Source organism: Schistocerca americana, chromosome 6 (genome assembly GCF_021461395.2).
Source record: "Schistocerca americana isolate TAMUIC-IGC-003095 chromosome 6, iqSchAmer2.1, whole genome shotgun sequence".
Lineage (NCBI taxonomy): Eukaryota > Metazoa > Arthropoda > Insecta > Orthoptera > Acrididae > Schistocerca > Schistocerca americana.
Window position 1 is genome coordinate 383332437 of NC_060124.1, and position 17540 is coordinate 383349976.

At 38.8% G+C, this 17540-nt stretch overlaps 1 protein-coding gene across 2 annotated transcripts in view; it reads left to right on the plus strand.

Annotated features, from left to right (window-relative positions):
- LOC124619428 overlaps positions 1-13546 on the plus strand; it is a 434008-nt gene extending 420462 nt beyond the window's left edge. Inside the window, exons 6-7 of one of the 2 annotated variants that reach the window (XM_047145803.1) lie at positions 7979-8148; positions 12503-13546. In XM_047145803.1, the coding sequence (XP_047001759.1) occupies positions 7979-8148; positions 12503-12527 (195 nt within the window). In that variant the 3' untranslated portion in view covers positions 12528-13546. The remainder of the gene's footprint in view (positions 1-7978; positions 8149-12502) is intronic. The other variant, XM_047145804.1, reaches the window with a different exon arrangement.
- Positions 13547-17540: the final 3994 nt, after the last annotated feature.

Consider the following 17540-nt stretch of genomic DNA (forward strand, 5'->3'; position numbering starts at 1 on the left):
CTCCTCGCTTGCCGTTGTTCAATTCATAAAAAGGAAAGAAAGCTCAGGAATTCAGAACTTGTGATTGTCTACCATGAGGCCTGACAGTAGTTTGACCATCTCCACCTGGTGTTTTCCATGTCTACCTTTGCTTCTGTTACATCCTTTTCTCCTTTTCCTTACCTTAGTCCAGTCCCTCTTCCCTTCCCTCCTCCCAGGCTCTTCTCATTCCCTTACCTCATAGAACTGCTCCTTCTCCTCAGCTGGAAAGGAAACTCTGTTTTCCAGTACCCACTGGGGATGGGACTCTCTCTGCAAGCCCCTCCCCAGCATCCCCAGGACAAGAAGCCTGTTGCTTCAAGTTGAATGCAGGACTTGTGCTCTGTGGATCTCAAGGCCATTCTCTGTGGATCCTGATATGGCTGCGGTTTGCTCTATTCCTGACCACACTTCCTCTTTCCCTCTGAAGGAGAAGAAGAAGATGCATAAATCTTGGGATGAGTTCCCATTCAATGGAGAGTTCTTGACAATTTGGGCAACAGCAATCATTTTCCAGTTGTGATCATTTCACCAGCATCACTCGCCTGGACATTCTCCCAGGTTGGCCACTACTAATGCAGACTGGGATGCCTTCTCTTCAGATACCATCCCATGCACTCCACCACATGATGGCATTGATGAGTCCATATGAACTGTGACCAATGCCACCCTTTCGACAGCTGCTACAGTGATTCATTCTTGCTAAGATTCTCCCCAATGGAAGACTGTCCATGGTGTACCCCTAAAATCACTGCCGCCATTAAAAACCACCATTGTGCCCTCAAACACTGCAAATGGTATCCATCTCTTCCCCACCTCCTGGCCTTTAAATGGCTTTGTGCACAGGCCCATTATCAAATGCCAGAACAGATTTGTTGGGAATGATACTTCACTGGCTGCATACTCTCTCTTCACAGGTATGGGCAAAGATCAGTCACCTTTTTGGCCACTGACCTCCTGCAGGTCTCCCAGTAATTTCCCTGAATGGTGTTATCCTCGCCAGCCCAGCCTCTACCGCTAAGCGGTTTGCTTGGCATTTTGCCCTGGCCTCAACGTCAGTTCATTATCTGCCAATGTTGCATCTCCTCAAACTCCATCTGGGATGATTCCCTTTACCGTTTGTTCCTCACTGCCTGGAGCCTTTCAACGCTCCATTTAGCAAGTAGGAATTCGTTGGCAACCTTGCTCTCTGCTAGTCCACCGGTGTACAACCAAATGTTTCAACACTTACTAGTTGCTAGCCAATGTCATATACTTGGCTATTCTAACCATCTGTGGAGTGTGGGGGAATTCTGTACCCAATGACGGGAAAGTGTCATTATTCCAGTTTTGAAATCAGGTAAATGGAAATTAGCGTTTGGCGTCACTGGCCGGGAGGCCTCTTACGGAGCAGGTTCAGCCGCCTTGGTGCAGGTCTTATTACATTTGATGCTACATTGGGTGACCTGCATGCCAGATGGGGATGAAATGATGAAGACAACACAACACCCAGTCCCTGAGTGGAGAAAATCCCTGACCCAGCTGGGAATCGAACCCAGGCCCGTATGACTGCAATCTGTCACACTGACCACTCAGCTATCAGGGCTGACTTTGAAATCAGATGTACCACCTCTTCAGATGAACAGCTATCATCCACTCGGTTTAACCAATGTCCTCTGGAAGTTACTTGAACATATGTTGTTTTAGAGGCTGCATTGGATCCTTGAATCCTAGGGCATTCTGGCTTCAACCCAGGGTGGTTTTCACCAAGGCTGCTCTGCTGCATATAATTTAGTCCACTTGGAATCTGCAATCCAAATGGCTTTTACATGGCATCAACACATTGTTACAGTCTTATTCAATATGATTAAAGCTTATGATACCATATGGCACCACCACATCCTTGCCACCTTATATGAGTGGGATTTCCATAGCCTGATTCCAATTTTTGTCTGGAACTTTCTTTCATGTCACACTTTTCAGATACAGGATGGTGCCTCCCATAGCACCTCCTATCTGTAGGAGAGTAGGGTTCTGGAGGGTTCTGTTTGGAATGTAGACTACTTCTGAAACCTGAAATGTACTGAGATTGAGAAGAACTGGGAGTGGAGGACATCAGGATGAGTCATGCCTTTCAGACCTTGTGAGAGGTCAAGACAGAGCAGTGGGCGAGAGATGCATGAGTGGACACAGAGAAGGGTGGTAGAGGGGAAAGCTGGAGTTCCGAGAAAATGGCCTGCATGTGGCTGGCAATCTTAACCCCAGACCTGGACTGCCATTATGGGAGGTGGATCTTCATATCTGGAAAGAGGAGACAGTGGTTTGGGTGCTCCAGAGAGCAGCAGACCCATAATGCATAAGTGATCAACTGTTGTTGGCACAGACTCTGCAATGTTGGAACCCCTGCCTCCAGAAGGAGGCATATCAGGGGGCTAGTCTGAAAGGTACCAGTTGCCAGTCATACCCTACAATGGTGTATCAGGTCCAGCATCTGTAATATGGAATTTGATGTTGAGCTGTATGCAAGACTCCCGTAATCTGTGTAGAGCTGTATTAGAGTAGATTGGTCCACATCCCAGTTGGTGCTGCTGGGGCATTGAAGAGCATTGAGGTGTGACCAACATGTGTGCTTTAGTTGATGAAGAAGGCTAAGCCATGTCAACTGGACATCAAAGACCAGTCCAAAGCAGCGATGAGAGTCCACTACACTGACGGACTTGCCATCATAGTACAGATCCAGATGGGGATGGGCCATATGTTGATGACAGAAGTGCATAACACAGGTTTTGACAGCCAAAAGAGAAAGCCATGAATTAGAGCCCAAGACTGCATCTGGCAAATACTTCATGCAGCCTGCATTCAGCAATGCCCGTCATGGACTAACAAAAATAAATGCAAAAATCAGCAGCATACAAAGAGGGGGACACCATAGCCCCCACAGCCACTGCCAGACACTTGACAGCCATGAGAAAGAGAGGGACACTCCAAACAGAACCCTCCAGAACCCTACTCTCCTACAGATAGGAGGTGCTATGGGAGGCACCATCCTGTATCTGAAAAGTGTGACATGAAAGAAAGTTCCAGACAAAAATTAGCATTAGGCTATGGAAATCCCTCTCATATAAGGTGGCAAGGATGTGGTGGTGTCATATGGTTTCATAAGCTTTATGCACATTGAATAAGACTCCAACAATGTGTTTATGCCATGCAAAAGCCATTTGGATTGCAGATTCCAAGTGGACTAAATTATATGCAGCAGAGCAGCCTTGGCAAAAACCACCCTGGGTTGAAGCTAAAAGGTCCCAGGATTCAAGGATCCAATACAGCCTTCAGCACATGTTTAGGTAACTTGCAGAGGACATCAGTTAAATTGATTGGATGATAGCTATTCATCTGAAGAGGTGGTTTACCTGATTTGAAATCTGGAATAATGATGCTTTCTCATCACTGGGAAGGGAATCCCCCCCCCCCCCCTTCCACACACACACACACACACACACACACACACACACACACACTCCACAGATGGTTTGCAGCTTTGACAGTGTATGTGTGGTGAGTAAACTTGTTATTTTTCTGGGCCTTTTCTGTTCCTGTGCAGGAACATTGTGGGGTGAATTGTCATAGAAGTCCGCAAGGGTAGTTTATGAGAGCAGAATAATCTGCTGATGTGTCACATTTTAGAGGTGCCCAGCTCAATTGTAGGTGATACCTAGTGCCTGTCCCCAGCAGTGGTCAGCAACAATGTGAGTCTGCACAGGTTGGAGAACAGCTACAGGGTAGCTGGGCAGCTAGCCTGCCCAGGCTCAATCTCCCAGTCTACCAGACAGGTAGCTGTCTGCAATAGATAGTCACCCTGCAGTACAGAGGCACAAAGTTGACCACATGCAGACTTTAGCTCAGGAAGGAGTCTGCAGCTACTGGTGGCAAAGTGCACAGATGGCGGCTGACTGCTTCAACTTTGCAAGTGGCCTCCATCTTGTAGCCATCATCTGGTGTCGACTGCTTCAGTGACATACTGTATGCACCTATATACTGGTGGATATAACGAAAGTTAGTGGGCAAGGGTCTAAATTTGGGGGTATGTATGAGATTCAGGCTGGCTAATGTTATCTCTATGGCAGCACTATAGCCCAGAAATCACAACAGGCTGGAGCACCCACTTATAACCATTAGCCAGTAATGACTTAATTTGTCTTGGTTTTCTCGTCTGCGCAGCGCTTTCTTATTCCCTGATGCTGCTGTAAGGTGCCCAACTACAGCTTTCAGAGACCATGGCTAACACATTCTGCTGTGTGAGCATACTGTGAGTGCCCTTGCACCCTTGCACTCTGAATATGTCTTCTTGCTCCATAGCAGCAGGCCTTTAGGTTGACATAGTTCTGCTGAAAGTATCATCTGTGGTTGAAATTCAACCAATTGAAGCAGTGGACCTGCTCTGTGATAAAAAAAATGTCATCTACTTTCAAGTGGTACAATTCATGCAAAACTGTGGAATTTTAGCATTTAGCAAATGCTGCATTGTAGCTACAAGTATTCATGGAATAATTATTTGATTTCTCTTTAACTGCTTGATTATTTGAAGTGGGACCTTGGTACTGTGCACTGAAAAAAAAATTGTGTTAATGGAGGAAAATTAACTTATGACAACACTACTGAATGTCATTGCTTTACATAAAGTAACCTCAGATGCAAAATGATTTGAATTACAAAATCTGGGCTGTAAATTCATTGAACTCCAATTCCATCTTTCAGAATTGGAGTTACATTCAATGCAAATTTATATGTATCTTCCAAACAACAAAAGGATTATCATTATCAATGTCCACATTGTCCCTAAATTATGTATCTCTGTTCATCTTTCAGTCTGATCCATCAGTGTTCTTCTCTGAGATGTCGCATAAAACAAATATAGTTTTGTAGCTATTGAAAATTAGGAACACTTCACTTTAGTGGTGATGGTGCCAACTGAACACAAAGGTAGTTATGTTCACTCTTTGATGAAAATAAGGGAAAAAATGATGCTAATAAATGATGTTTGTTGCCCCCAATGACTTCGTTACTAAATTTTGCTTTCCACTGCTGACAACATCAGTAAAGTAGCAGGTGTGGCATTGTAGCTGCTCGTTATCATGTGTTCCTGCAAATTAAGTATCTGTAACATTTAAACATGAATGTCCCAAGAATGAGATCTCACAAAACATTGTTCTTTTGTGTGTCATTTGTACCATAGCACCTGATCAGTGTGTATGGTAGAAGTTGGTAGCAACGTGAGAGACAATGGAAAATGTTTCTCTTTCCTCATTTGTGTATGTCTACTTCCTTTTACCTCTTGTAATGGCTATGTACACACATGATTTTTGTTTGTGCACAACTATGGAAGTACCTTTTGAATTGTATAAGTTTCATTGGCCTTCTTGTATCATTAATTTTAAAAATCAGAACTTCATTTTTTAATGTACTTGTATTAATATTATGATTGCTCAGTAAAACAGATGCATTATCAATATGAACATCCACATTACTCTTCCTTTTTCTGTGTAGGAATGGTGTCTGTCTAGCTCTGTGCCTTTCACTCTGAACTGTTAGTATTCTCCCTCCAGTCATAACCTAAAACAAACATAGTTATCATATAATAAGGGAAGTCAGAAGTCATAGTTATTCAAAAAGAAGAAATTAAAAATTAGGAACTTACTTCAAAAATTTCCTGCAATGGTGGCACATGATTACAAAGTTACTCTTACAGACTTCGTTACTACAGTATCTTGATTACCACTGCTGACAAAATCATCAACCTAGTAGTTGCCGCATTGTAGTTGTGTGGCACTTGTATGTTACTGCAAATGAACCAAATAAGCATGAACATCCCTAAAATGTGATTCCACAAAACATTGTTACTTCCCTGTGTCATTTCTACTGTAAAACCTGGTCGGTACACAGGGCAGAAGTTGGCAACACCTCAGTTGTTGATGTTCACATATTGGAGATTTTAATGCGTGATAGAGAAGATATCACCAGAGCTATGAATATAGAAACGTCAACTTCCTTTCACCACTCTTAATGGCTACATACACACATGATTTTGTCTTTCTGCACCTCTATAACAAAGTACCTTTTGAGTTATGTAAGTTTCATAGCCTCCTTGTATAATTAAAACTGGCACTTCAACTTTTGTGTTCATCTATTAATATTATGATTTGATGCTAGGCAGTTCGTTACACCATACTAGTTTGTGACACAAAAGATGGTAAAAAAACACGTGTGAAAATGAAGTCTTTCATGATATCACTGATACTGTGTCAATTCAGGATAAAACTTCGAGCTTTTGATTATTTCCTCCATCATCTTTATCAGGAGTGACTGACTATCTAACTTGTTGCTGTGGTGGACACCACAGCAGGTAATCATCAAAAGCTGTGTTTACACATGATGCTTTGCCTTTGATGTTGTGGGATTTACCACTGATCTGTCTCCTTGTAATTTTAGTTTTATGAAGGGAGTTTTCCGTTTGATACAGTGATGAAAGAACATGTTCTGCTCCATACTGAATCATTCTCATGCTTCTGTAGATGTGGAATATGAGGAGTGCAGCAGTATGTTATTATATTCCTTATTGAAAACTAATTCTCAAAGTTTCTAAAACAGCATTTCATGAGTCCATTTGCATATTCCCACTATGCTACAGTTCAAAGTTCTGTTCTTTGTGAGGTGCATACTTATGGTTACAGGTTGACATTAAAAACTATGTTCTGGGCTATAACATGGATACTTGCGATTCATGGACAGTCAGTATCAGTTGCAGCACCCAAGTAAGCCTGAAGGATAAAACCCTCACTGCTACACCTATTTTCCAATGGATCCTTGTTCTGCAGCATTTTCAAAAAACCACTCTGGAGAAAGAAAGGAATGGAGACTTGCTTGTGGCAAGTGAGGCATGTTAGGATGTTGGAAATGTTAGTGCCCTGCACTGGAAAGACTATCCATAAGATATTTTTAACTTGTCACCTGTAATAAATACCATATTCCCATCTGAAACCCTCTCATATGAATTGCAAAAGTTAACAATATTATGAAAAGGATGGATTGCTACTCACCATAAAGCTGACATGTTGAGTTGCAGATAGGTGCAATGAACAGACTGTTGCACATTGAGACTTCAACCGCAGCCCTCTTCAGAAAAGGAAACACACATAGATCCACATAAGCAAGCACACCTCATGGAAGCATGACTACTATCTCTGGCTGCTTCAGCCAGAATGCAACTGTCACTTTGTTTTCATGTCTGCTTGCCCTAGTGAGAATGCAGCTGTTGCTTTGCTTTGTTGTGCTTGTGTGAATGTGTGTGTGCATTTTCTTTTCTGAAGTAGGCTTTGGCAGGAAGCTCAATGTGTCATCATTATAGTGAGTAGCAATCTATTCTTTACATAATAGTGTTGATATTCTGGCCTCTACTGTCCACTGTTTAACTGCAGTTATTTATCATACTGATTTTGTCTGTACCCTTTAAATGCAGCATACATAACAAGCCTACAGGGTATCCTGTAGTTAGGACATCATTATTCTAGGCTATTGACAGTTATTAAAAAATGACATTTTAAACAGAGATTTTACTTTATGCATCATATAAAAATTATCTTGTAAACAATCCCTCATCCACACAACTAATCTATCCCTCTCAACCTAAGATTTGAGTGATCTGCAACTCCTCATCCCCTCTTTCTCAACCTTCTGCAATAAAACACTTTTCTTTCCCTGATGAATAACGTACAGACACAAAACACAGAAATATTTTTTTGTGCTTTTAGAATGCCTAATAATGTACATGCCATCTAAATATAATTGTCAAAAGCAAATGAGAATGTTCCATAATTTTCCAGTGATATCTTTGAATGCAAAGAGATACCTGAATGAAGTATTTAAATATTGACTATTCCATTTATTGCTTCCTTTAACACTGAAGTAAATGTAAGTTTTGTTACAGACAGTACTCTCTGATTTTGCACAAAGACTAAGAGCTGAGAGAATTACTGGCTACATATCTGTATATTGTTGTGAGAGGCACAAATTGCTTCCGAATGGGACAGCACATCATCCACTGACAAATGGAATCACTAATGGCTTCAGTGAACATGAACCACCGATGTGTCACAGGTATTTATTCCTTCTCCTAATATCAGGCCTCAGTTTTAAAATTAACACTAACAACCCAGCCCAGAAACACCTATGGCCAGATGACTTGAGTGGAATAGCATATTTTGTTTTGGAGACCAGGAACAAAATTAAGAGAAAAACATTAAGTAAGAGAATATCATCACTCTCATATAACTTACGCGATGTAAACAGTGCATGCTAGGAAAGTCGTCTGGAGGCATGATGTTGTGTGTTCCATACTGAATTGGCCTTTGGAGTGATGTCTCAGGGCAATGATGGGAACTTGTCACGATGTAATTAATATGTTTCTAATCAATTTAAATACTGTACACAAACCTTGGGTGTATGTGTAAAAGAAATAAGACAAAATATACATGACATACATGTTTAGCTCACATAACAGCACTCCTCTTGTGTTCCATTGTTGAGATTCCTTGCTGGAAGTCCTTGCCATTATCTATTTATGGCAGACTTCTTCACTGTGCCATGCAAAGAATTCTGTCCACATCTAGATTTGATTTAAGAAAGTCATAAGGCTGAAAGTTGTGTCATCTGTTGAACTGCTGAAAGAACATCCAGTATGTAAATGAAGCAAAGTTGCTGAGGTACTTTTTCAGAAAATGTTTTACTTGAAGTACAAAATATAAAACAACACATATTTTGAATTCACATGTTTTTCACTATGCAGCTGTTATCAAATGGTTGCTGGGAAGTTTTTAGTCAAAAGCATTTTACTATTTCAAGTTGTCAATGGTCACATTTATTACACACTTCAGAGTTGAATGAATCATTATCCATTGTTCAAGGAATTTGCAGAAAATTAAGAATGCAAATTGAGGGATACAGAAATTGACAGTCTGAAATTGTCGTCATATTTTGAAATGTGTCCTCCAATCACCTGCAGATGCATTTCTAAATCTTATGTACTCATTTGAAAGAAATTTATGAATTCCATTCATACAGATTGTGGCCATGTCTCTATGATCTTTAGAAGCCCTAAATCACTTTCTCACAAGTGAAGATTCATTCAACAGGCTTCTGTGTAATATGAAATTGTCCATTGTCCTGTCACATTAACATGACAACCTGTCAAAAGCCTGATAATCACCTTATACTGAGTGTTCTGCTGCAAGATGAGCGGGAAGAGAGACAGTGAGGTTCTGGAAGGAACCAACAGGGATGTGGAGCCATGCCGACTCCAGTGCCGTGGCAAGCTGCACTAGGTTTCTCGATTGAGGATTCATGGCACCAACAGCCCATTTGAGGTGGCCTCACAGGTCCTCGACTGAATTTAAATCCGGGGAGTTTGGTGGCCAGGGAAGTATGGTAAACTCATCCTTGTGCTCTCTGAACCACACACACGCTGTGAGTTGTGTGAGACATTGTATTGTCCTGCTGGTACACACTTCGTGCTGAGGAAAAAAAAACTGAAAACAGAGTTTGACATGGTCTCCCATGATAGGCGCATACTTGCATTGATCCATTGTGCCTTCCAAAATGATGTGATTACCCAGGGAATGCCATGAAAACATTCCACAGACTATACCTCCCTTTCATCTGGCCTGGACTCTTCCAGTGAATGTTGTAGGGTGTTCGTTGTCACACATTTCATGCCATTACACACTAACAGCCTTCTGTCATCTGGAAAGTGCACCTTTCACCAGTTGCAGTGTTAACATGCACGACATCACTGAATGGTTGTTGAGGAGGCACTGTTGATAGCTCCTTGGTTAATCTGGGTGGTCAGTTGCACAACAGTTGCATGTGTGTTTGCTCGTGCACTCCTCTGCAGTCATCACTCACCCCTTTCATCTACAGCCCGTGGTGCACCAAAGTTGCCTCGGTGTCAGTTTTGGATGCAGCCATTTTGTCTATACTTTAACCATGACAGCATGAAAACAGCTTACAAATTCAGCTGCTTTAGATGTTTCCATCCTTGGCCTGAAAGCCAATGATCATATCCTTCTAGACTGCCCTCTTTCTGCATTATGACAATGACTCAACTGTTTTCTACGGTCCCCCAACATGATTAATATACACTTCACTGCTAGAGCTGCTACCTGTCAGCTGTACGTGGTTTCGATACACTGACATTGAACATAGGCAGTGGTCACATGAATTTGTCTGGAGTGTGTATCTTATGCCCCAACACACAGAGAATAATCATGTACACATATTCATTTGACTCGAAAACTAGGTGAAACTGGCATAATTTTCACAAGTTAACTTTATTTCATCACAATTCAGACAGTTTGTTCAAATTATATACAAAAGTCTTCCTTGTGAATCTGTGTACCCATTAGTGAAAACAAGATCAAAACCACTACAGCAGTTCGTGGGTTTAGCCTGCACATAGAGGTGGATGCAACTATAACTACTTGCACAAAATAAAAGATAAATGTGAATTCATATACCGTAAACTGGAATGCATAAGGGAAAATGTACTGAAGATGTAATGAAAAACCCTGAGTGTAATACAAACACAAAAAATGGATGTGAAAAGACAGCTAGTGAGTGGGTAGAGAAATGGCACAACAGAAAGTTCACCTAAGTGCATGCATAGACAATCCTGTAAATCTAGCTGTACTGTAGGACAGGAAGACAGATAGATCTAGAGGGTAATCGAGGTGGGCAGGCAATGACGAGGTAGGCAGCCAATGAAGTGGTAACAGTTTTGGGGGACATTGTTCAGGAACTAGTTGCGACTGGGGCCAAGAGGTCTGTTGGATGAAAGAATGTGTAGGAAGATGCACATGAGAAAAGGTGAGATCAATATAATTACAAAGATATTTATTGCTCTCTGCACATTCCTCTGTCTTTCTCCTTATGGAGATGAAGATGAAATGGGAGAGATGAGTTATATCTGCTTAGTCTTTGTAATTAACAAGATGCAATAATGATTTGTTCTGCAATCGCATAAGCAATGACATTGCAGTTGAGCAATCTATTTGGGCATTTAATATATGATTATATATTTCAAAAAACATTGTGCATATTCAGCATGGTGCTGAAAAAAGATTGAATAAAAGTGCAAAAGGTAAATGATATCCTATATTTATCATTTTTTCTACGTAATTATTCAAAAGACCTTTTATGCTCTAGAGCAAAAATCTACATCACCAGGACTGGTAAGTGAGATTAATACACAAACTTACTTCAGTTGGACAGGGATAGTACAACATGAGGACTTCGGTACATTGAATGTCTGAAAGCACTGAAATATTCTTAGAAATAAATACATCATCATGGGACTGAATGACATACACCTGAATAAAAATCTACCAACTACACCTTAGTCCATACTTCATAATTAGCTTATTTATTTTACAGACTCATATTTTGCAGTTAATGATACTCAGTTTCTATATAGAAATTATCGTTAGTGGCAAAACATCAAAATCCAAATTCCAGATGTCTTATAAACTTTGATTATAAATCTGTCATGTTTTTTTTACAGATCCATATAACAGCAATAAAAATCTGCACAGACCTGGATAACTACCACTTTATGGATGATGTAAATGTTAGTCTTTTCTTTTAAGATTCAAATGTCCATCCAAATTTAGATTTCCTAAATCAATAATGGCAAAATGAAGGATAGTTCTTTTGGAAAGAACACAACTTATTTCCTTCCCTAGCCCTTTTATTTTAAAGCTAAGCATCCATCTCCAATGACCTTAGTGTTGATGAGTTGTTAGACTCTACTTTTATTTCCTTCTTTTCCTTACAAAATTTATTGCTCCATGTAATTTATATTCTGAAACAAGTTATTCCTTAGCATGATTGACTGTGTGAATGACACAAACTAATGGAATGTTGAACAGCTTTGCTTCAATTTTCCATACACTATGATCAGCACTGGTTCACCATGTCTGCTTCAGATACTCTAGTACTGTTTTCACTTACTTGGATTGCAGCATCCTATATCGGAATGCATGTTACTATATAACTTTCCTTAATGTACATAAGTCTTGCTGAAAGTAGTGTAACAGAATCATCAAAGTCATTATAACATCTAAAGATATACTCCCTGAATGATGATCTCCTCACATTTGACTTGAGTGACACTCAGTTATAAGGTCATTAAGATCTTTAATGCTTACTTCCACTTTTGTAAACTTTAAAAAGTCAAAATTCTCTTTCAGTGTACAATGCTGCCGCATTGTTCATATGAAGTCAACTTCACTATTAGTCTTCTGTCTACAGCCTAGACCTTCTTTTCAGTGGTGTCTTTTTATTCCTATAACAATTTGTCTGTTTGTGCCTCACAACTATTTATTTTTTAATGAAAGGAAACTCACTTTGCTCAAATGTAACTGGTTTGTGGACTAAATTTATTCATCTTAAATTGCAGGTACACCACATCAAAACTTTACTGAAATAACTCTGTGGCAATGGCAACAACAACAAAAAATGCAGTGGACAGAATCTCAACAATAACGGTTGCAAAGGAAATTTGTAGAAAAGTATTTCCTTAAATGACCGTATTTCGAAGACTGCCAGTTCAGATGGACTTTTATTTTTTTCCCCACATGTCAACTATATATGACAATGTGAATTTGTTATCATGCTTCTTTTACAACTGCATATATATGTTGCACAGTGCTTTTAGTGATAAATGTGTAACTGTTAAACTGTGTCAAAAATTATACTGGATGAAAAGATAACTGAAAATGAGCTAGCAGGATTATGTAGGAAGCAGATGTTAAATTAGTGATAATACGGAGCTTCAGAAGCCAAGTTTTCTTTAGCAGATGATGTGAAAACTTGCAACATTATTGAATCAAATAATACAAACTATTAAAACATACATAATTTTTTTCAGTAACCAGTTGCAGTGACTGCTGAACTGGGCAATGCCATCATCATCTTAAGAATGTCAGATGATAACAACGTGTTCATAAGACTGATGAGCAGCCAGCACTTCTCTGAGTGGTCATTATGGCTGAAACCTTACAAATTCCCCACTAAAGAGTATTCAGCTGGTCTGAAAAGACCGAGAAATTTCTTTTACAGTTCTCTCTACTGCAGAAAATTCCACAAGAGTAATATTTGACCCTTAAACTCCAAACAAACTGAAAAATAAATTTAAGGTGGTATACAATAACCGAAGTGAATATCAATAAAATTTTGTTAATAATGTCATACTGATCACAGTATTTCAGATGGATTTAAAACTTGCAGAGATGTATGCTCACTGAACTGTACAAATATTCCTTGACTGTTTCCGATAGTTAAATTAGATGTGTGAAATGTAATTCACTTCATGGAAACATAAAGAAGTGCCATTGCTTAATGAATTCTACCTGTGATTTGAATGTTTATCAACAGTTGTATTAATTGTAGTTCTTTTCTTTTGAGAAAATGATTCATGAAACACGCATTATCATTCCAAGTGACAGGTTTTGTTGTTTAGGCTCTTTATATATGTTTCTTATCTATCATACATATCACAGAGTATATGCAAAAGTGTGATGCACCTGATATACTTGAAGTCACTGCAGGACTGTAATATATGAAATTTATAAACTTCTCACAATAATCAATGTTCTAATCACAGTAGCTGCTCCTGGCGTTACATGAGTAATGACTTTGTCATATTACATCAGAAACTGTACAAAAGTGTTGTGTGAAGCCCTCCACTGGGGGTAGATGTGCAGACAATGATAACTGCAGCTTTTTCAATTAGCTGTTTATTCATTTGTGTTCTGCTATCTTTATATAATATTTAAATTAACTATTATAATTACGTGAGTACAATACAAGACTGTAAATACAATGAATCAATGTTTGAAATGCTCATATTTTTAATGTGTTTAAAAATATCTGAAATAAAGTTTTGATTTTTCATCAATTAGTACAAAATTTACTCACATATTTCACAAAGCTACTTGTAAACCAACCTAACTCCTATGAGGTGATATTATTGAAAGAGCTTGAGAATTGGGTAAAATGGTGGCTTGTATAGACACGTCAAATTCATGTAAAAAAAATTGAAAATTATACTGGTAAAAACAGCGTGTGCACAATTTGTTAGTGATCAAATCAGAAAGTTAAATGATCATACCAGTAGTCTTTAACTAACAACTAATGTTTTAATGAGTGAGATGGAAAAACTTTCATCTGAAAAGTGCAGGCCATCACAAAAATCGTGTATACTTTTGCATGATAGCCAAACTGTTCCAAATATGAATACACAAAAACGAATGTCTAGAAAGTATGAACCGTTATCACTACGAACATTGTGTAAATTTACAGATGATAGCCAAACTCTTCCAAATAAGTGTACTGCAATTACTACTGAAACAAGTATTAGTGATAAACATAAAAGTCTGATGGCAACAAAGTTCATACACAATGCAGTGGTGGAGCAAACGAAACAACAACGAGACACAGCGACAATAGAACCAATAATCAGTTGCAAAAAGAGGTTCAACGTTCTTTTCTTAACAGACAACCACAGCAGAAATCTGGCAAGTATTTTATAAGACAATAACAAAGATTTCCAAGCAATGGGAGTTGTAAAACCAGGCGCAAGTATGAAAAATGTAACCGATGTTGACCTGCAGGAAAATATAAAACATGAAAATGAATATGTCGTGTGCATAGCTGGTGCCAATGATGCCGCAAAAAACGGGGCATGAAATTGCTTAGCGAGTCTGGAAAATTTCCTAGAAACTAACAAATCTTGAAAAACAATAGTTGCAATGCTACCTCACAGGCATAATTTGTGTGTCAACAAGGAGATATGAATAACGAAAATCAAAATCGAACAGACGTGTGCTTCATTTGGAAAACGTAGAATAGTGGATATGGGTAAAATGGACAAATGCCTACCTACCAAACATGAGATGCATCTAAATTTCGAAGGGAATAAACTTTTATGGGAGAAAATAAGCAAAATTATCATAGGGAAAGGTGACTTAAACAAAATTATCAGTCACATAGGAGATAGGGATGCATATTTAGAGTAAAATATAGCAATTTAATCCTTACATACCAGAATGTTCAGTATATAACAAAAAAACAGAGCACTTGGGCATATACATAAATGAATTGAAACCACATTTCTTCATAGGGAGTGAATTAGGTTGCAAGGAAGAGGAAGCTTATGGATACAGGCTAAGAAATTACAAACTCATAAACTTGTACTGTAAAAGGACACACAAAGGAGGAAGGGTAGGCATTTACAGCAGAAATGATATAGCATATGAAAAAGTTGCAGCAATAAATTTATACCTAGGGAACAATAGCCTGATTATAGCAGCTCTTTATAGGTCACCTGGAAGCAGTACTGAAAAATTTTTCAGTTGCCTGAAGGACTTTTTGGGCAGATGGATATTGTTGTTAAAATTAAGCAGGGAAGAATAAGATGGGCAGGACATGTACAGAGAATGCCAGAAACTTGGAGTGTCAAGAAAGTTTTCATGGGAAAACCAGACGGGAGAAGGAGAAGAGGTAGACCCAGAATAAGGTGGCTGGACGATATGGAAGAAGATCTAAAGGTGATGGGAATAAGAAATTGGAGAAGGAAGGTGATGGACAGAGAAGAATGGAGGCAGATCATACAGGACGTCAAGGTTCTTCAAGGACTGTAGAGCCAACCAAGAAGAAGAAGAAAGGATGACCTGCTGGAGAAGATATCAGCATATAAAAAACATGTGCTGTTTGTTGGAGACATCAACATAGACTCTTTAAATAACAGCAATAATTATTTGCATTATGTTGACTTACTTCAATGTTATAACTATTATCACATGAATTCAGAAACTACAAACATTACTGTAGAAACAGACACGCATTGACCACATTCTCACAAACATAACAAAGGATAACATAAACATAATCACTGTAGAAAACTACATCTCTGACCACAGAGCCCTTACTGTGGAAATTGATGCAGGGAATTTAGATATAACTAAAAGTGATACATTTATGTATAAAAGAAAATTTAATTACAATAAAGTTAAGATGGCATTAATGGGAACAAGTGTACAATGCAAAAAATGTGAATGATGAATAGGAAAATTTCAATAAGTTATTCAATAAAACATTAGATGAAAAATATCCTTTAGTAAAACAAGTAAACAAAGCTATTCATCACAAAGCTGAGAATTTAGCTCCAGAAATCATTGAACTGAGAGAGAACATGAAAGACTGTTACATACTCTTTAGAGATACTAAATTACAATACTATTTAACAAAATACAAACTGCTCAGAAAAAATACAGAGATTCCTTGACAACCTTAAAGCTCAGAAATATGCCTATCAAATAAGCTGCTCAACCTGTGTTAGTAAAACAGCCTGGAAAATAATGTTAAAGAATTTGGGAAACAGTACTCTCATGAACACACCAGCATAACATTGAAAAAAATGAAAATGTAACAAATGACCCAAAAGAAGTGTGTGAGAAATTCATACAGATGTTTAATACAGTTGGCACAAATAAAACACATGACTGGGCACCCAATTTAAATGTTACAAAAACTATCCACTCTTTTTTCATCCATGGCATTACTGAAAGGGACCTCCTAGCAATCACATCAAATTTCACACTAAAATGTCTTGTGCCTGGGATGACATTTCACCTAAGCTACTAATGGAATGAACAGGAGAATTAGTGAAGCCTGTGACACATCTAATAAATATCTCCCTCTGCCATGGAGAATTCTCTGATCTTTTGAAAATCACTGAAATCTCGCCAGTATACAAGAAGGGAATAAAAACTGACATGAAAATCTACAGGCTAATATCATTAACTTCAGAGCTTGAGAAATATTAGGTTACAGTACACTTGTTCGCCCACTGCTTGAATACTGCTCAGCAGTGTGGGATCCATACCAGATATGGTTGATAGAAGAGATAGAAAAGATCCAATGGAGAGCAGCACGCTTCGTTACAGGATCATTTAGTAATCGCGAAAGCGTTACGGAGATGATAGATAAACTCCAGTGGAAGACTCTGCAGGAGAGACGCTCAGTAGCTCGGTACGGGCTTTTGTTAAAGTTTCGAGAACATACCTTCACCGAAGAGTCAAGCAGTATATTGCTCCCTCCTATGTATATCTCATGAAGAGACCATGAGGATAAAATCAGAGAGCTTAGAGCCCACACAGAAGCATACCGACAATCCTTCTTTCCACGAACAATACGAGACTGGAATAGAAGGGAGAACCGATAGAGGTACTCAAGGTATGCTCCGCCACACACTGTCAGGTGGCTTGTGGAGTATGGATGTACATGTAGATGAAAGTAATATTAAATCAATTTGAGGCCTATTTCATAAAACATAATCTATTTAACAATCTACAACATTGTTTTAGTAAAGAAAGATCTACTGTAACAGCAGTAGCAATTTTTATGCATGAAATATTAAAGAAGCTAGATGAAGG